At 35.4% G+C, this 22,114-nt stretch overlaps 1 protein-coding gene across 4 annotated transcripts in view; it reads right to left on the minus strand.

Annotated features, from left to right (window-relative positions):
* Positions 1 to 22,114, minus strand: part of Helz (helicase with zinc finger) — a 164,684-nt gene that overhangs the window by 5,398 nt on the left and 137,172 nt on the right. For all 4 annotated transcript variants that reach the window (XM_076870584.2, XM_076870583.2, XM_076870586.2 and 1 more), the window contains 4 exons: positions 21,760 to 21,839; positions 18,186 to 18,756; positions 17,566 to 17,800; positions 16,289 to 16,805 (listed from right to left, as the gene is read on the minus strand). In XM_076870584.2, coding sequence (XP_076726699.1) covers positions 16,289 to 16,805; positions 17,566 to 17,800; positions 18,186 to 18,756; positions 21,760 to 21,839 — 1,403 coding nt within the window. The remainder of the gene's footprint in view (positions 1 to 16,288; positions 16,806 to 17,565; positions 17,801 to 18,185; positions 18,757 to 21,759; positions 21,840 to 22,114) is intronic.

The raw sequence follows: 22,114 nt of genomic DNA on the forward strand, positions 1-22,114 counted from the left end.
TTAAGCAGAAAATCTCAAGAATGGTCTCTTCTGTGACTAAAAAAAAAAAAAAAAAAAAAAAAGCAGTCTGAACACTGGACAGCAGACTGCGGTTCAAAACTCAGCTCTGTCCTGTGGGACAGTCTTGTGACAATACATGCCTGATTTCTGATTTTGTTCCTTTATCTGTAAAATGCAGGAGTTGAACAAGTTGTCTCCAGTTCTAAAACTCTGTTCTAGGTATCAGTGGAGTAAGAACACAAAGCAGCAGCACAGCTGTTCAAAACGAAATGGGCAAAGTTGCCACATAATAGCTGAATCGCAGCTTCTTCAGCAGAGCCATCTGCTCTAGACTCTGCTCCGGGGCCTTCACAACTCCCCAACTATTTCTCCTTAGACCTGGTGGCAACATAAGATTCTTCCTGTCCAGCATAAGCATTTCTGACTGGACTTCACTGCATTTTCTTTTGCTTGTTCGAGTGACGGAGAATATTCATCGCTCAAAATATTCTTTACATGTCTGAAATCAGATTAACTTACATATATTTTCTTCTCTAAATGTCCTGAATTCGCACAACCCCAAATCCCTTACTCTGCAGACAGCGATTTCCCAGTCATTCTGAGGCAAAGTACTACTATCACCTTCCTTTTCTCATACATTTTTTTTGTTCTTCTATGTCTCAGTAAAACATCTAAATCCATCTTTGTTTCTTTTCCCTTTTTTTAAAAATCCAACTTTAATTTTACTCTTCCTTAAAGGAAATGTTTTCAATGGTCAAAAAAAAAAAAAAAAAACACAAACAAACAAACAAACAAACAGTGTAATTTTGATCCTGGTTTTGTTTTTTGTTTGTTTGATTGATCCTGGTTTTGAGACTATTAACCATCCTGATTAATTTAGAGTCAACTATGAATGTAATCAGCACATTTGATATTTCATGATTAAGGTAGAAGAGCCACCCTAGACTGCAATAGCTCCCAGTCTCTTTTACATTAAGCTTTGTAATGAAGACAATTATCTCTTAGAATCACAAAGAAGGGTTTATTTTTATTACTCTGTGGGGAGTTTAGCCCATCACAATCTGCAGGGAATCATTCTCAAGTCTTTATGTGCAAATATTAAAGTAAAAAAACTAATGCCGATTCTGATCTCAGAAAGAGCAGGTTATACTAGTCTACTGGTGATATAGTAGACTAATATCAAATACTAAATATTCTCATATGATTTCACCTATTAATTCTATAAGTCCCTTTTCTTTAAATAACATACATAAACCAGCAGTATAAACAATGGATGGATATATGAACCATTTCCTCATTTCTTAAATGAGGAAAACCAAAACTCAGAAAGAAACAGAGGCTGATATTAGAATATATTCAATTAAATTTTGCAGAAAATGTGTATCATTTATATCTTCCAAATTGAGAACCCCAAATCACTCAGCTGAAATGCACAGCGGGATCTGGGAACGAACTGTATAACATTATCTGTAATGGTTCCAAAGCAGCTATGACAGAGATGAATGCCTAGATGAAATACGAAATTCAATTTCAAATCACATTATGAATATGATTGATCCTTTATGTCAGAAAAAGAGAGCTGAAATTTGAACTTTTAGTGTCTTTTAAGTTAGATAAATATAGTGAATATACACGTTGTTGTGTGTGTGTATGAAGGTCTACTGGTGTTATCTATTTTATACAACATAAAGTAAATGCATGAAAAAGTGACTTGCTATAATGGAGTCTATCTTCAAAGTTAAGGTGAGTACAGGTTAGAAAATTTTGATGGCAAATGAATAAAATGGTTTATATATCAAATAAATTCCTTTTTAGCAGTTTTGTAGTTGTTTCAGCATCTAGGTCCTGTATTTTTGTTATTTTGGTTTCCAATTGCATGCTGCCAATACAGAGAAATATGATTGATTTTTGTGTGATCTTGTGAAACTTAAATTAGTTGTGGGATTTTTGTTTGTTTTTTGGAAGATCCTTTGGGGTTTTTTTCTATTTTGACAAGCATGTCATCTGGGATTAGGGACAATTTTATTTCTTCCTTCCCAATCTTAATTCCTTTACTTCCTTGCCTGACTGCACTGGCAAAGATTTCCAGCAGAATGTTGTAGAAATGTCAAGAGCAGATGCTTTGCCTTCTTTTTTTGTTTGTAACTTTTTTCCCCTTAGGTACTAGGGATTAGATCCAGGGGTGCTGTATCACTGAGCTACTTCCCCAGCCCTTTTTATTTTATTCTGAGGCAGGGTCTCCCTAAGTTGCCAAGGCTGGCCTTGAACTTGTGATCTTCCTGCATCAGTCCCCCAAACAGCTGTGGTTACAGGTGTGCACCACTATGCCTGGCACTGTTTGGTAATTTCTCTTTAAAAAATGATATCTTTTCATGTCATGAAAATTCTTTTATAGCACTGAATTTAATGGCTTCCATTTTCTTCATTTACTTAAATGTATCTATTTAAATTCCCCAAGATTTGAAGGGGAAATTCCTGACCATATACCACTCTCTGGGCCTAATAACTAATTTCAGTTAAAATTATAACAGTATAATTTTATGTTTAACATGCTATAGTTTAGTGCAGAGGTACAGAGAAACCTCAAGGGGAAAAAACTTGGATGGAAGGAGGACAGGAATATCGTAAATTTTAAAACAATCCAAAATACAAGCCAGATGATGTGCAATAGATAAGCTGTAGTCTGCAACAGCACTATCTATGGGCTTATGTAATGCACTCTATTGAAAAGCACTGGATAACTTATAAAAAATGTTTTTTAAAAGCATAATTCTGAGTTAAAGTGGACCCTGGTCCAAGGTTCCACTAAAATAATAACAAATGAAAATAAAAGACATATAATAATCAAGACCCTAAGAACGGCCATCGATAGAGGACACACTTCTGGAACCCAGGGAGGCTGAATCAAAGAACAGCACCTACGAAAGAAGAATGGTGCTACCACTACAACCCAAGAAAAGAATCAATCTGCTCTGCACAATTCCATAAAGGTTCGGGCCTCAGAAACACCAGCCACACTGGAAGATGAAATCCAGGGGCTGACTGGAAGTCTGTTCAGTTGGTCTCACATTACACTCCTCCCCAGAACCACAGTGGAACACAACCAGTCAGGTACAAATAATACAGACAACAAGTAAGGAGACAGATAAACCAAAATCCAACAGTAAAAGGTTCATAGAAAGTCAAACACCAAAAAATCCCCAGGGAAAGACTGTCAGGAACAGTCCTGTGACAGACACAAAACTCCCAAGTTGCTTTCCAGTAAGGCTTTTTGGTGACACGGAAATTGAGAGCTACCAGACACTGAAGGGTGTGTCTAGCACAAAAGATGGTCCCAGATACAGAAAAAAAAGGGAAGCCAGGAAGAAGTAAAAATGATGCTCCAAAAAACTGTTATGTCCAAAATATTATTTTTGTTTTACTAAAAATATAAAAATATAAAACAAACTCTCTAATTGGTATTCACAGAAAAGGCACTGCATTCATAAAACAAAAACAACAACAAAAAAATGAAAACTCTGACAATAAAAGAACACTTGAAAATTCTTCGAGGATACAAATATAAAAATGAAATAAAAGAGTTTATAGATAAAAATCAAGGAAATTTTTCCCCCCAAAAGTAGGAAAAATTATAAGGATATCAAAATATGATAGGCAAAAAAGAGGAAAGACTTGGAAAATCCAGAAGGTTCAAAATTTTATCAACAGAAGTTTCAGAAAATGAGAAACAGAAGAGATGGTTAAAAAAAAAATTATCAAAGAAACAAGAAAATTCCACGTAGCTGAAGGGTAGCAGTCGTTTCCTAGAGCAATGCTGTCCAAAGACCTTTCTGCAACAATGGAGATACTCCTCCTCTGGCACTGTTCAACAAGGCAGCTCTTGGCCAGTGGCATGGGGCAACAGAAATGAGGCTAGTGGGTTTGAGGAATTCAATTTTAAATCTTATTTCATTTCCAATCATATCTAATCTACCAGGAATTCCTTCTAGGTTCTACCTACAAAGTAAATCCTACATTTATTTGCTTCTCATCATTTCCACTATTCACCATGATCTAGACCCATGCCATCATTACCTGATGCCTAGGTAACCATGACATTTTATCATAATTTCTCTTATATCATTTTAAAAATATTATTTTTACAATAAATTGCATTACCTTAAGAGAATTTTAAAATCAAATTTAATATCACATCAGATTCATAATATAAAAGAAGCAAATTTTTACCTTAAAATTTCTAAAGCTACAGCACTTCTTTTCTCTTAAAGGAAACATACACTGAAATGAATGCAACTTTGCAGCAAAGTACATAAAAATCAATGTAGTTTTAAATAAGGAAAAAGATCATGTGAAGCATCTCTCAGAGAAGGCACTTATAATTTTCAAATAGTATTTTCCTACCAGGCAATATTATTTTTCTACATCCAAATACAAGGTAATAGAAGAGATACTAAAATGAAGGCAATGTTACATCTCAGAGAATTTGTCAGATTCACTGCTATGACATTTTGAACTACCTTCAATCTATCTGGTTCTTGTTCACTCTTCTTAAATATTAAACAATCCAAGTATCAATTATAGAGCACGATACCTCTTACAATGAGAAACTGCCAGTGTGGGTAGGAAATAAAATAGTTCACAGTGAAAGTTTACCCTTCAACTCCTAACTATGTGCTTTTTTTTTCCTGAAGCATCATAATTACCATAATGAAATAACATTTCCAACTTTGGAAAAAAATATAATACCTGAAAAAAATTTTTTGTTTTATTCTTAAAGAATACTGCATAATTAATTGTTTACAGTTTTCTATATTTGAGATCTCAAAATTCATCATCTGAGCAGTCAACATTTAACAGCTAGAACTGGACATATTTCAAAGATTAAGAATGAGGGCTGGATTTGTGGCTCAGTGGTAAAGCGCTCGCCTATCACGCATGAGGCACTGGGTTCAATCCTTGGCACCACATTAAAAAAAATGCAATAAATATATTGTGTGTCCATCTACAACTGAAAAATAAATATTTAAAAAAAGAATTCTTGAATGAATCTTGTTCTCCCTCTCCCCTCAAGAGGGAAAGTTTATACAGCTGAAGATGTCATTCTTTGTTCCCAACAACATTGGCTTTTCCTCAACATCTCCTTCTGTGTAACTGTAATCCTTCCTCAGTTTCCAGGAATAAACCCTGCTTTTCATGTAAAGATGTGAAAAGCAGGATAATGTAACAGAAAGAGAATGGCACTGAAGCCAGGAGTCTCCACTCCAGGGTAATTAATAATTGCCTAATATGTGAAACCTTGGTCATCTTTGTGTCTTCATCTTCATTTAAAAACAAGGAGCTAAAATAAAATGATCTTCAAGGCCCCAACTAGTTCCAAAGTTCCACAATTTAAAATCCTTAAGAAATCAAAATCTTCTCCAACGAAAATATATTTTAACTGTTTGTTATTAAAATGTCTAAACATAATCCATCATCAACAAATAACTATCAATTTGGGCTGGGGATTTAGCTCAGTGGTAGTGCATTTGCCTGGCATGCACAGGCCTGGGTTTAACTCCCAGCACTGAAAAAATTTTTTTTCTAATAAAAATAACTAAGTAAAATGATGTGTCGTATTTACTGAAATAACCCAAGTGCAGCAACTAATCCAAGCCTATGCAAGTGATCTAAATTCAGATTAAATTCATATAGCATGCTAACCAACTAAATTAAAATGCACTTTGAGCAATAAGCTTAAAGGTTTGGATCCTTCCCCTCAAGAGGGAATGTTGAAAGACAAGGGCTCCCAAATGAAATTGTAGAAAAAGATCTCTAGGATGGAAAGAAGAATATTCCCAAGAGATAAGACACTTTTTTGATCTCCAGCAATGCCTCAATCCTGTGAGCCCCCAAGCTGTTCAAATATATGAGCTACACTTTTCTTCCCTTCTCTTATTTCTTGACCTTTTTCTTTTTTCTTGTTGCTTTTGCCCAGTTCTAAGTTTTTTTCATGAAGTGTCTATTTCTTCTACATATATCATCTGCCCAGCAGACAGCTCCTTTAATATGAGATGGCAATCCTACTGGTGACTGAGGATTAGGTTTCATTTAAGAGTCCTCAGGTCTCACATAATATGATTGTTTACAGGCTTGTCCTACTTCATTAGAAGTTCTCAGTTCTGGGTTCCAGAGCAACTCCATATATGTTTGCATATATATACAAATCCTCATGTTGAACTGTTAAATAATTATGTTATTAAACATATGATCAATATTTCTAATATTTCTTTCTAAAAATCAAGCTGTAATGCTAACATTTCAAAATCCATTTAACATATGAAATCTAAGGAAAGAACATAATTACCAAATTTATGTATAAATTTCTATCGTTAAAGATAATTGCCAGTTAAAGTAAAAATTCCTTATTTGCCTACCATTCTAAGACATATATGTGATGCACAAGGTTAGCAAGCAATTTCACATGTATGTAGATAAATAAATAACTGAGGGAAAGGTCAGCATATTAATTAGGGCTCTATTTATAATTATGCTATCAAAGATAATCACCAAGGAAGAGATAAACGCTCTAGTAGAAATTCCAAGTCACATTAACTATGGTGCCAGAAACTTTAATTAAAACAAAAACAACTCATTTAAATGATTAGCTTTGATAGCTTAAGCAAGCACCGAGGCTTAATTTATTTATTGGTCAATCACTGTCTGTTTTATGTATTCAATGATTCATTAGATACCACACATTAATGATCTCCCTGAGAAGGCAGCGGTACCTGGCTATACAACACAAGTCACAAGCTATCAATGTCCACTGATAACCAGCCAAGATTATGATCTTCAAACTACATTTGTGTAATACTTTATTCCATAATAGGGAACTTAGGGGAGTGGGATGATCAGACAATAGTAGTGAAATCAAAACATATCAACTAACTTCAAAAAAAAAGTTGGTGGAAGGGAAAAATGAAAACAAATAAATGGTTCAAAAGTATTTTTATTCAAAAGCCAATACCTGAAATAAGAAATACATCACAGAGGCATATACAGTTGTAAGTAAATGCTGATTTACTGAAGGATGATCAAAATGAGTAACTTATTTTTTGCAGTGCTGGGTGCTGAACCCAGAACTACACTCATGCTAGGAAAGCACTCTACCACAGAGCCATAGTCCATTTTTCTTCTAAGGCCATTACAACAATACCAACTCTGCAATACAAAAATGTACAGCCTCGTAAACCAATTTGACTGATACAGTGACATTTTTTAAAAAGAATTTTCCTATGGGAGAGCATGGGAGCAGTGCTGCAAACTGAACCAAGGGCTTTGCAAATTCCAGGCAAGCGCTCGAGGACTGAGCTACACCCCTACCCTCCATGTGTTCCTTTTAATCAAACTATTCCATAGCAAAGCGTATCTCTTTTTATTTTTATTTATCTATTTTTTTTTTTTTTTTGTGATGCTAGGAATTGAACCCAGCACTTTGTGCATGCTAGGAACTTCCAGCACTTTTGTTTTTATTTTGAGACAGGGTCTTGCTAAATTGCCCAATCTGGCCTCAAACTTGCAATCCCTCCTGCCTCAGCCCAAGTAGCTGGGATGCACACCTTAAATGGCATAAATACCTGTTGATTCTTGTTAAATACAAATTTCTTGTTGTTTTTTTAATTTGGCAAAACTATGTCCACTTTAAAAAAATGAAGATTTGTCTCTCAAGATAAAATGACTGAAAAGTATAATGGAAAAAAGGTCCCATTCAAAACAACCAACAAAAAACAAAACACAAAAAAAATCACCCTAAGAGTATCAGAAAGATTCAAGAGTTCAATAAAGATGCTAAGGAATTTATAAAGAGAAACTTCCAAAAAGTGAAAAAGGGGCTGGGGTTATGGCTCAGCCCCACTATACGGGGGCCCCTGGGTTTGATCCTCAGCACCACATAAAAATAAATAAATAAAATAAAGATATTGTATCAAATTACAACTAAAAAGTGAATATTTTTTTAAAAAGTGAAAAAGTAGGAGGGGAAGGAGAGGGAGAAAGAAAAAAACATTGACGATTGTACCATTTCCAAAATATGAAATTTAAAATATTTGTAAGGGCAAAATCTCCATGGATTTAGACTATACATTTAATGTAATTCCAGTAAAACCTAAGAAGGGCTTATAGGTGGGAAAAGAAAGGGAAGACTTCACAAAGATATTCTGAACTTTTTTTCTAGTGAAAAACCATAGAAAGACTTTTCTCCCCAGCTACTCTCCCATATATAAACTGGAAGGAAAAACCACCAGCAAGGCAGATTTCATACTATTCCCTTGGTTTGTAGTGTCGGTTAGAACACTAAGAAGTCTCAAAATCAGAGTGTAATTCTGATACTGAAACACACAGATAGATGAAGAATAACAAAGCAGAACTGAGCTCAGTACTGAATATGTTGAATAGCACATTCAGCTTACTCCAAGGTTATCATGCAAAGTCAAAGAGCTTGTACATAAAAAATTACCTTTGAAAAATCCTTAATCATGGCAAAATTACTAGAAATTGAGCCCTTAGACTCCGAAGCTAAACACTGACTTCTACTGCTTTCCTCTGCATTCTGCCTTTTCTTTCACTGCCCCATAAACAGCAATTAGTTGAACTGCAAGTATGACAGTGCTATTATAAATAATTTAGTGCTTGATAAGAAAGATATTTCTATTTAGTGATAATGTTGTAATTTAACAAAGGTATGAGGACAACTGGCTAAATATTGGAAAATAAATAAAATTGTAATCCCAAACTTATAATCACTTGAAATCAAAATGGAGCATTTTGTTAATACACTGCCAATCCAGAAAGCTCTGGAGTGTGCCCCAGACTCGCCCAAGTAGCCAAGGATGTGCCCTTCGCTGCATTTAGGGCAAGGAAGGAAACCCCTGAAGTTAACCCTTAATCATTTAAATGAGAACACTCTAAAAACTGAAAGGAACATGGCAAAAAAAAAAAGTTATAGAATAGAACAAGGATGCCCTTCAGGGTGCCCTGACTTAATAGACAGATGTGATGGGGTGGTTTCTTATTTTTTTTAATATCTATTTTTCAGTTATAGGTGGACACAATATCTTTTTATTTACGTGGTGCTGAGGATCGAACCCTGTGCCTTATGCATGTTCAGCGAGCGTTCTATCTCTGAGCCCCAACCCCAGCCCTGAGGGGTGGTTTAAAAAAAAAATTGTTTAAAATTTCCCCAAGTACTTCCCGTCCATTAATCAATCACATGTTTGCATCTATGAATGCTAGGAAAGGCTAAATGTTATGGTAGCTATCTTTTCATAGTGAATTTAATAATTTCTCTAACTTCTACATTTTGCTTGCTGACTACGTATCTCATTTGTCAAAAGAAAATCAAAATTACTATAAAAAGAAAAAAATAGTGAAACAAAATATGAAGAAAACCATCTCCATTCAAGTTAACCATTAAGCTAACCTCTAGGTACCTTCATCGGATATGTGATTAATCTACTAAAGTTTCTGGCAATAAGAATCCATAGTTGGGAGGGAAGTAAGACAGTTTTCTGTATTGCTAATGTTAAAGAAATTATTTTAAAGGGTTGGAAAAACAGTGAGAACATAAGCCATTCACTCTGTGAGATGATTCATGCAAAATGATTTAAATACATACAAGTTATCCTAATATACTGAAAATTTCAAAATCTGCAATGTGGTAAAAAATATTTTCCTCATCAAATAATTTTTTCAGTGATCATGTTAATCATCATTTGTGAATCTCATGCATCAAAATAAAGGTAACCAAATGTTTTTCCAGAGTAAAAGAACTGGCTGACAATTGAAGGTACTTATTTATACATTCACAGCTACATGAAAATATCAAATATTGAGAGCACCAAGGTACAAAGAACTTAAATTCTAAAAATAAGAAATTTTTAAAGATCAATAATTAAAATAGATTATTCATTATGAAGTAAAAAGTACAAAATTTTATAAAAACTTTGGCACGTAGTTCCCCCCATATGTTATAGCTCACTTAGCAGTTTAAGTCAAGACATTGAAGGTGTCAGAAAAGATGGCAGAGTAAGGAACTCCATAGTCTAAGCCTCCATAAATGCAACGAAAACACTGGCGAAGCCATCAAACAACTTTTTGGGAAACTAAAAGCTTGCAGTGAATAATGGAACAGTTAATCAAGATAAAACAGGGAATTTCATAAGAATACCAAGTTTTGTGGTAATTTAATTTACTCTAGTACTGTCCCATTTTCCATCTCAATGGTAGGCTTGAAAATAAGAACCTGCGCCAGTTCCAGAGGGAGTAGTATGGGCCTCATTCTATAGACTTGTAACATGGCTCTCTGGAAGGCTAGATCAAAAGATCTGCCTCATCTCATCCAACTCTGAACTCAATCAGTGCTGAAGGGGCCATATGGAATAGCATGATAGTGGGGAACTGTTTTAGTTGCTGCTGAATGAGACAATGGAATTGGATTTAAAAAAAGAAAAAAAGCTTAGAATAAAGAATGGGGAATGAGATGTTTAGGGAATAAGAACTTTGAAGACCTCTGACATGCTCCTGGGAACCTAGAAGAGACTACACAGATGCTGGGCATATGCTCATGAAAGGCCTTGAAAGAGTTGTTAATTCTCACCTCAGGCTGATGTTGAAGTTCCTGGAAACAAGAGGTGAAGGTTATGGCAGAGGTGTAAGCTGACTAGCTGAGTGTTGAAGGTGTGCTCAAACACACACACACACACACACACACACACCTATGCAAAACCTGAAAGATGTTTTTGGTTCCAGGCATGTAAAAACAAACAAACAAACAAACAAAACAGAACTGTAACAAACCCTGAGGAAGGAGAATTTAACTTTCAGAGTCACCTTCTGTACTATTCAAAACATCCAGTTATCAACAGAAAGCTATAAGGCATGCAAAGAAAAAAGAAAGTAAGGCTACAAGGGAAAAAATGCACAAAAGCATGAATGAAACCATATATTGACCTTGAAGAAACCTTGACATTAGACTTACTACATGAACACTCTCCATTAGCTATTTTAAATATGTTCAAAGAACTAAAAGAAACCAGATGTATGAAAACTAGAGGGTTGAGGATGTAGCTCAGTGGCAGAGCATTTGCCTAACAGAAACAAGGACCTGGGTTGGACTCCTGGCATCATCAAAACACAAAAACAAAAACAATTAAAGAAAACTATGAGAATGATGTCTCACTAAAGAGAGAATACCATTAAAGAGATAGGAATTACAATAAGCAATCAAACAGAAATTGTGGAATTGAAAAAGTACAATTAAATGAAAAATTTACCAGAGGGCTTTAATAGCAGATTTAAACAGGAAGAAAAAAGAAATCAGCAAACTTAAAGATAGGAATTGACACTGACTCGTCTGAGAAATAGAAAAAGCAGAGAAAAAAATGAATAGAGCTGAGACTGGTGTGACACCATCAAGCAAACCAACATTCAATAATGAGAGACCCAGAAGCAGAGAAGAGAAATTATTAGAAAGAATATTTGATGAAATAATAGTTGAAACATACCCAAATTAATAAGACATTAATACATCTAATTACATCTAAGAAGCTCAGTGAACTCAAAGTAGAACAAATATAAGGACTCACAGTGACACATCATAAACTGTTGAAAGCTGGAGATCATCTTGAAGGCAAGAAGAAGAAGCTATTTACGTACAAGGAATTACCAAGTAATCAGTAAGATGAACAGCTGATTACTCGTAAAAAACCAGTAAGACCAGAAGGCAGTGGGATGACCTACTCAAAGTGTTAAATAAACTGTCAGTCAAGAATTCTATATCTAGCAAAACTATCTTTCAAATATGGAAATGAAGCTAGAACATTCTCAGATAAACAAAAATTCAGAGAGTTTGTTACTAACAGACCTGCCCATGAAGAAATGCTAGACAGTTATAATGCCTCAGAAGGATGAACTGATAGTACTCAAATCCACTCAAAAATATTTAAAAGACAATGGAAAAGGTAACTACATAGGAAAATATAAAAGACAATATATTTTAGTTTGTAATGCCTCTTTTCCCCCTCTGTATAATTTAAAATACTAATGCATAAACAATAATTACAAATCTATATTGACGGGGATCACGTATAAATAAGTAATTTACGACAATAATAACATATAGAGGAAAGGAATGAGGTATGCATGAGTAAAGTTTCTGTTTACTATTAAAATTAAGTTGGGGGCAGAGGGCTTAGTCTAGGATAGAGTGCATGCTTAGTGTGTACAAGACCTGGGGTTCAATTATCGGCATGCATGCGGGCGGGCACACACACACACAAGTTGGTATTAACTGGAACTAGTTTGTTACAAATAAAAATATTTACCTCAGGACAACTACTAATATTATAAAAATACATACTACAGGAAAAAAGAAGAGTGTTTCAATGGTTCAACAGAATATACTTAATACTGAAGAGAGTTTTGAAGGAAACGTAGAACAAAAAGACGTTAAGACATAGAAAACAGAAGTCAGGCATCCTTTTTATCAGTAATTACATTAAATGTAAACGATCGTATTCTAAAATTTAAAGACAGAAATTGGCAGAATGGAGCCAAATTCAGCCAAATGCTATTTATAAGACATTCCCTTTAGATTCAAGCACATAAATAGGTTGAAAGTGAAAGAATGGGAAAAAATATTCTACCCAAATAATAACCAAAAGAGAGCTGGGGTGGCTATACTAGTACCAGAAAAGAGTATACTTGAAGACAAAAACTGCTGAAAGAAAAAGAATATCGTAAAATCATAAAGTCAGTTCATCAAGAAGATAATAACAACTATAACTACATAGGCCCCTAAATACATGATGAATAAGTAGAGTTAAGGGGAAAATTACAGATCAACAACAATACTTGGAAGTTTTAATACTGTATTCCTAGATCAAAAGGAAATAAAAATCATGAACACACTATAGACCAAATAGACCTCATGTATGAACATGCCATCCAACAAGAGCAAAATGTGCATTCTAAAATATCCCTGAAACATTCTCCAAGATAGAGGACCATGTGGTAGGCAAAAAAAGACTCAATAAATTTTATAAGACTGAAATTATATTAAGAGACTTCTCAGTCACATATAACAAATTAGATTTTTTAAAAATAACTTAAAAAAGAATTTTTTTATTTTATTAAATTGTATTAAGTATGAAAAAAAAAGACTTCTCAAACCACAATAAAATGAAACTAGAAATCAACAGCTGGAGGAAATTTGGAATCTCACTTAAGATATACTTGCTTTTCTATAATTTTGCCAAATATATACCATTAAACATCCTGCAGAGGTTGTAGACAGGGCAATTATAGATGAGAACAATAAAGTAAGTTATCAGAAGTGACTCTTAAAAGAGTTCAGGAACATCGCAGATATGTAATCAATATAAACACTTAAAATAAACAATCAAAAACTGAGATTAAGAAAATTACACTTATAATATAAAAAAGAATAAAACACTTAGGAATAAATTTAATAAAAGAAGTCAAAGATTTATATTTAGATAATGCCAAAGGAAAATTTTAAAAGATCTAAACAAATGGGAGAATATCCCATGTGCAGGTCCTAGAAAACTTAACATTGTTAAGAGGGCAATACCTAAAACTCATATAAACAAGGAACCCAGAGTGAGTAAAACAAACTTATAATTATAAAACTTACACAACAATGTTATGGTATAAAAGACAGTGCAAATGCTAAGGTATAAAATACTTGCTCAGGGCTGGGTTGTGGCTCAGTGGTAGAGCACTTGCCTGGCATGTGTGCAACACTGGGTTCAATCCTCAGCACCACATAAAAATAAATAAAATAAAGGCATTGTATCCATCTACAACTAAAATAAATAAATAAATGAAAGGCTGGCACTGACAATAGATCAATTTCATATAGAACTAAATGCCCAGAATACGCTCAATTTCTATGATTCATTGATTTTTGACAATGTTGCCAAGATAACTCAATGGAAAAAAGGGGAGTCTTTTTAACAAATGATGCTGAAGAAACTGGATGACCACATGCAAAAGAATAAATTTAACACCTGCATTACACAACACTCAAAAATGAACTCAAATGAAGCAAAGAATTAAGCATATAAGACCTAAAACTATAAAATTCTTAGAAGGAAATATAGAAATAATCTTTGATATTGGACTAGATAACAATTTCTTAGATATGATACCAAAAGCACAAATAACCACAGAAAATATCAATTTATTTAAGTCCAAATTAAAAATTTGGTGTGCATCAGGGGACACTGTAAAAAGTGAAAAGACAAAACTACAAAGCAGGATAAGTAACTGCAAATCTTATGTAAGGACTTAGGATCTAATATCCAGAATATATGAAAAAACTATTACAACTCAATAACAAAAAGGAAACCAATACTAAAAAGGTTGAAGGATGTAAACACACATTTCTCCCAAGAAAATATACAAATGACCAATAAGTACACAAAAAAAGGCTCTACATCCTCAGTCATTATGGAACTACGAATCAAAACTGTAATAAGAAACCACTTTATACCCACCAGGATGACTGTAATAATAATTTTTAAAAAGTACACGCATCGGGCACAGGAGCACATGCCTGTCATCCCAGTGACTTGGGAGACTGAAGCAGGATTATCTCAAGTTCAAAGCAAGCCTCAGCAACTTAGTGAACTCTAAGAAACTTAGTGAGACCCTGTCTCAAAATAAAAAATAAAAAGAAATGGAGATATGGCTCAGTAGTTAAGTGCCCCTGGGTTCAATCCCCAGTGTCAAAAAGGTTAAGTATATGGAGAAATGAGAATCCTCATACATGCCGGTGGGAATATAAAATGATATAGTGAACTGTGAAAAAGTGAAGAAGTTTAGCAGTTCCTCAAAAAAAATCGAACATAAAGTTATCATATAACCCAGGAATTCTACTCAAGCAGTTCCTCATAGAGACACTTCTAGATACACACTCAAGACAACTGAAAATATGCTTTTACACAAAAACAGGATTTAGGATCTAATATCCAGAATATATGAAAATAGTGGTCATAGTGGCACTAGTCATAATAGCCAAAAAATGGAAACAACCCAAATGTCTATTGATGAACACATTGTGGCAAAGCCATAGAATGGAAAATTATTCATCCACTAAAAGGAATGAAATAGTGATACATACTATAGTGTGAGTACATTCTGAAGACCAGACACAAAATGCTACATATTATATGATCCCATTGATATGAAATGTCTCCACAGAGACAAAGTAGATTAGTGGTTGTAGGGATGGGGAGGAAAGATTGGAATGTGCTGCTTAATGGGTGTAGGGTTTCTTTCAGGGGCAATGAAATTATAAAACATATTTATCAAATATTTGAAACAGCTTTAGAAATCAGTTAAGAACTGCCAAAATGAAGCTTATTTTTTTCATCTATCAAAATAGGAAATGTTTGTCCTGTTTTCAGTAGATATCTGTGACTGATAATAACTACAACCAGCTTTACACATTCTTTAATCATTGCAATTACAAGCTTACTAGGAAGAGCTAGACAAAATTTTTATAGTCTACACCATGTAGTACCATTTTGCAAGTTTTATAACCTAAAATTACTAATTTTTCATATTGATAAAGGTCCATAAAAATACTATTTTGGAATGTCTAGGTATTTTAAGATAATAATTCAGTTTACCCCAGCTGCTTAGTTTATGTTAAACATCTGCAAATTCCTACGTTTGGAGATCAGTCTCATTGGGCATCCACAGCCTCAGTGTAATCCAAACACTAGGACATGTGACAGGAAAAAGAGAACTGGTACTTGGAACAGGAGAATCACTATAAACAATTTCCCCAAGTTAAAAAGGACAAAACAACTTGAATACTAGAGTGCTCAGATGTCAAATGTTCCAAAAGAGCAATAAAAGATTCTCAAGGGGCTTCATGTTTCAATAATAGCAATCACTCTACAGAATCTGAAATATTACAAGAGTAGAAATTAAAATAATTTTCAAGCAAGAATTATCTTAAAAAGACAACTTTAAAAAAAAATTTAGTTGTAGATAGACACAATATCTTTATTTTATTTATTTATTTTTATGTGGTGCTCAGAATGGAACCCAGTGCCTCATGCATGGAGGCAAGCGCTCTACAACTGAGCCACAACCCCAACCCATTAAAAGACTATTAAATTCAACAAGAATTCCTATTATCATGTCAATGTATGCTGATATTGTTCGCAATCAAGTAATCCCAAAATGAAAAAAGTAAAAGAAGAAGAAAGACATTTACCTCTTCTAAGCTCGGGAGCGAAGAAGAAGATACTGTTCGAGATGACAATGGGTGAAATGGCTCTTGACCGACAGCATGTTGATGATTCTGTATTTGTACAAAAGGGTTCTGCGGTGGCCTATGAGGCAATGGAGGTAGGCCATAGGGAAAGCCTGGCCCTATTAAGTGATTCTGTTGCAAGTTAGCAAAAGTCCATGCTCCATCAGGTGCCAGGTATTTCAAAGGTGGAGGGGCAAGGTGTTCAGATGGCAATGAAAAGGGTGAGCTGAATATCTGGGGAGGAAGGCGCTGTGGAAATGCTGGGTTGTTGGCTACTTCAATGTCTCTGCTGTTGTCATTAAAGTTAGAAAAGTGGCTACTGTGGTCTGTACTGGATGGGGGAGACGGGACTGCTGGTGGACTTCTAGCCTGAACTTGTCTATATTGCAAAAGTCTTGACTGAGGTGGTGGCATTTCAGCTAGTTCTCGAGTTTCACTTTGATCACGATGAGACAGCTCTCTGATTAAGTCTTGAAACCTACATAAAGATGATGAAACATAAGTAGAAAACAAAGGACAGGTTCCATTAAGAAGAGCTTTAGTCAACTACATGGATCATTTCTACAAATCAAATCATAATACTTCATTAGAACCAGCATTAAGTAATCTTGAATGTAAGCATTAACGCTTAGTAGACAGTGCATTGAAGACACTTTCCCTTTCCCTTTGTATTAAAAGCATCTGTTTCTTGCCTCCACTTGATAACTGGAAGTTATAAAAGATGGTGGATGTCACTCAGAAGGGATTAGCAAACACTCTATAGCATTCACATGATGCTGGCCATAAAGCAAATTTAGTGCTTGGACTACTCATAGTACCTGTGGTTAAAAGAAGGCTGAAGTCTGTGCTAACAGAAAGAAAAATTATGATGAATTTATAATTTGTAACTTTTAACCACAAGTTCACTTCTGTCCTTATTCATTCTTCCTATGTGTTATTGCCAAATACAAAAACAACAACAACAACAAAAACCCACAAAGAGACATCCACAATAATGGTACTTTTCTCTTGCAGAAGAGACCTAAAGGACCAAATTAATCTACAACGTAAAATAGGCCATCCACGCCCACATCTGTACAAGAGTTACTTCTAAATGAATTCTCCATATTTTAGAATCAATCAAGGGAATTTTATAGCATGTGCCAAGAAGGCCAGCATTCGATGTCTTGAGACAATATTCCAACATAAAGCTGAAAAGACTACTATCACAAAAGAGAACAGAGGGACCTGCCAAGTACCTGGAGAATGTAGTTTCTGCTTCATCTTCGGCACTGCTGGTGAGCTTCCAGTCTGCCCTCACTGGCGGCTGATGGAGTCCGATGGGTGGCTGTGGAAGGTGCTGGAGGTGAGGATGGTGGTGGTGTGGGTATGCAATGCCACCCTGACTCAGGTAAGCGTGGTGTTCATTCCACTGTTGTAGCCGTGCCTGCTGCTGCCTTAATGTTTCCAGAGCTACACTCCCATGTATGCGATCTGCAGAAACATTTGTGAAAATACTGGGTTGTTGTGCATTTGAGGTTTCAAGCTAATTTTATCAAGAATTTTTACAATGAGGTTTTTTCCACAAAGGGAAAGAAATAAATACAATTTGATTTTGGTAGAAAATAAATGCTTTCTAAGTTTGCCAGAAACTAGTTATGATGATTTCCACCCCACTTGCATAATGATGTAAATTGACATCAACTGATATTTAGTATTACATACAGCACTTGGAACTGGATTCTGATTATCCCACTAAGTGGCTGATTTTTGCTGGCATTATATAAATAAATCAATTCTGACCTAGATTAACATTGTATAATACATGTCATTTTAAATACCCTCTTAACTCACTTCTAGTAGCAATATGGAAACTTACCTAAAGCCTCTCCTATATGTAATCCCGGGGGGTTCTCATCAATGAAGTTATTTAGATGTGAAGGAAGGACAGGGCCGGGCTGTGCAATGGCTCTCAGAGGACTGTGGCCTTCCTGCAGCATGGGAGGGGGCTGCTGCTCAGAAATCACAGCCTCTACAGGGGGAGACTGTGGTCGATGAGAAACTGCGTTATTGAAAAAAGCACTGTTGGGTGCTGGCTGATATGCAGGAGAAAGCTGAGGAGGTGGCTGCTGGGCCTGCGGAGTCAACTGACTTTGCTGCTGGACCACCTGATTTGGTTGGGGTGGAATTTGATTTGGTTGTTCAGGCAAATTATTCTGCTGTTGATTTAACAAGGTGTGCTGCTGTGGAATTGAAAATGGTGGTCTTGGTAGCTGGGGAAGGGGATGAAAATGTCGATTAGGGATTGCATACTGTGCATGTGGAGCAGGAAGAGGAAGATTTATGTGTCTTGGGTTGAGATTATCTTTGCGAGGAAATTTGGTATTAGGATAAACAACACCAGGACGTGATTCAGGACTTCTGTTCTGTGGATTTGATTCCAAATCAACCTAGGAAAAAATAAGAAGTCTTTTAACTGCAGAAAATCCAAATTCAGTGGCTCTCCTTTTCCCAACCTTAACGCATCTAATGGATATGATTTATTCTCAGCAGTGAAAGCAGAAGTGCTGGGTGCTGAATCAATCACTTTCTGACAATCTAATAAGAAATACTTTTTAAATTAAAAAAGCAACACAGGGAAAAAAGCAATTAAATTTGAGTCGTAAAAAAAGATACTGCCATTTTATTAGCATATCCACTTTAATTTCTTCAAGAACATTATCTTTAATTTCACACTTTCTTTCTTAGAAAGATAATCATTTATTTTCTCCTGATATAAATCAATAAAATGTGTTCTTTCCTTCTGATTTTATTGTTTACATATATATATAATCTACTTCCTCAAACACATCAATATTAATTAAAAATTTTATCCCAACTTAAACAACTTTGAAAAGAACAATCAGGTACTATATCACTGTCACATAACTGCTTTGGTTGACAAGTTTTGCCACTGAATAGTTTTGACATTCTTTCCATTAACAAACATTTGTTTAGGGCCTACCAATTGCATTTTGCCTAGTGCTGGAGATTAAAAGAGCAACTATAAAACTTAGCCTATCTCCTCAAGAGCTTAGAACAGGGGCCTTGCAAACTATGGCCCCAACCATACCATTTCCTCTCCACTGGATTTTTGTAAATAAATATTGTGTTGTTGGATCACAGCATCTTGTTCATTTACATATTGTCTTTAGCTGCTTTTACACTACTGTGATAGAGCTGAGGGGTTGCAAAATAAACTATATGGCCCACAAAGTCTATCTGACTTACTATCTGACCTAACCCCTGGTTTAGAGTCCAGTAGAGGATTAGCAGGTAGATACATAATTAGAGATATTAAAGGGTCCAAGAAAGAAAATAAAGAGGCAATGAGATTTGAGATGAATGTACAAAGAGCCGGAATATTCCAGGAAGGGAAGGACATTCTAGCTAAAGGCAACAGCTTCTGCAAAGGCTGAGTAAGTATAAAAAGCATAGCAGATTCGGGGGCATGAGAAGTCTATGTACATAGAGCTAAAACTTCACTTGTTTGTATGTTAGTTTCCCCTCTTGGCATCAGAAGCAACCACAAGAGTCCAATTACACAAGAGCCCGAATGACTTAATACCTGAGTATAAATACTGCTTTCAATCCCGTTAAGCTATGGTATACTAAGGGACAGAATGATAGGTTCCCTTAAGTGGTGACAACATGAAAAACAAAATGTAAAGTGGAAAGATGAAATTTTTCCTTTCCAGCTCTGTTAAACCACTCAACAGACTGCTTTGGCAAATCAATGTTTTTATAAGTTTTGATGCTGAATAATCACTGAGGATTACAGAGCACTTGCTTCAACAAAGGCTCTGACAGCACCTGACAAGATCCTGTGGCTGGTTTTGACTACATCTGCTTCTGCTGTACGATCCACTTGATATCTCTGTACTCCCCAACATGGGCCACGGTTACTTGCACTGCAGCGCCCCTCTCTGGCAGTTTGCCCCTGGCTACCTAAACACCCTGCAGCTCCTCCTACAATATGAAATCCCTCCGACTCTGACCTGTTAGCCAGATGCTCTGGGGATATAAGTATCTGAATATAAAAGAATAGATGCTTAGTTGAGTCTGGAGGTACAGCTTTGGAAGTCATCATGGAGCAGGTACTTAACATCACGAATTGGACTTGTTTATAGTAAGCAATCAGAGAAAGCAAGAGTAATGAAATAATGACAGAACTGTGGGAAAGCCCAACTTAAGGACTAGGAACATATGGGGAATGGCAAATAGAAACTTATAAAAGGGACAGGAGTTCACATTAGAGAGTTGTGAAAAACAGCAATATTGGGCCAAAGAAACCAAAAGAAGTAAGATGATCAAAGACAGCAGTGGAAAATAGTGCCAAATGCCAAACAAAATCCAAGTAAAACTAGAACTGAAGTGTATTCATAAGATGTGGTTATTTGGAAATCGATGGTCTCTGTGAAATGCTGACACCTTTACTAGACTCTGTGGGTTAAGAAGCAAATAAGAGGTGAGGTAAAATGGAGAAATTAGGCACTGTCTACAAAGGAGATGAAGGTCAAAGAAAGTGCCTTTTAAAAAGTCCACCAATGTACCCACTTTAGGCTAGAAGATAAGTACCTACACTGTACAGAAGAGGAAGAATCAGAAGCTGGAAAGAATCTGAAGATAACAGAGGAGTAGTGACAAATTCTGTGAGGTGACTAGAAGAGGAGAGATTTGGCCCAACAGAATTCCTCCTCCAACACTAGTAAAAAGGAAGTAAAGAACTTTAAGGACAAAGAAAAAGCGATGTATCTAATATTATACATCAACAGGGTAAAATCCTGATGAGGTTAAGTCTAAAGCAAAGTCAATTCCTGACAAAAAGGATAGAGAAGTGGAAGGTGATCAGGCTTGAGAAGAGCTGCTTGAGCTGGGTACATGTAAAAGAAAAGTAAGAAAGCCCAGAGGTCCAATAAGATTAGAAAACATGCATCTCCAGTGGCACTGATTCAACCAATAGCACAGTTTTTCTCTAATTGGTTCCCAAGCACAGAAGCAGGAAAAGTAAATGGATGGCCAGACAGAGTTAAGGAATCAGGCAGTGGGTATGATGGGAGAGAGCCCTGGACAGAGAAAGTCGTCTTCCTTCTTCACTCCTACAGCTCTTCCCATGCTGAGGTCATGTCAGTGACACATCATCTCTGTCTTCATGTACTACCTTATCATGCAAAGTCTTTAAATTCAATCCATCGCTGAATAACAGAATTTGAGAAAAATATACAGGTAAAGGAACTAACAGCCCAAGACAAAGTGTCAGGTGAAGGTGCAACATGACCCATTAGATCTCTGTGAAACAGTAAGTTTAAGATATACATATAAAGACAGCACTTTTCTTTAAATTATAAAGATTCCAAAATGACCACAGACTAAATTCCTTAGAACAACGAAGTCACTAAATGCAAGCATCATACCTGTTTTGGTTCTGCAGGCTTTTTCTCTGGTGTTCGAATCTTATTAATTTCAGGTCCAGCATTATTTGTATCATTTTTACCTAAGAAAATATTTTAAAATCCTCATAAATTTTCTCCAGCAAATGTGACATTTCCATTGACTATTCAAAATGAGCAGAATATTTTAAACATTTTTGACTCATTATTATCAATTTATATTACAACTTTGGTTTTGTTCTTAAATTTTAAGAGTTGTAGTTTCTCTGCAAGAAAGAAAATTTATAAATGACACAAACCTCAAAGACCAGGCAAAAGCTTAATAAAGGAATAACCTAAAACATAAAATAATTCCAGAAGAAACTGTCCAATCTCCAGG

This window comes from Callospermophilus lateralis, chromosome 11 (genome assembly GCF_048772815.1).
Source record: "Callospermophilus lateralis isolate mCalLat2 chromosome 11, mCalLat2.hap1, whole genome shotgun sequence".
Classification (NCBI taxonomy): Eukaryota; Metazoa; Chordata; class Mammalia; order Rodentia; family Sciuridae; genus Callospermophilus; species Callospermophilus lateralis.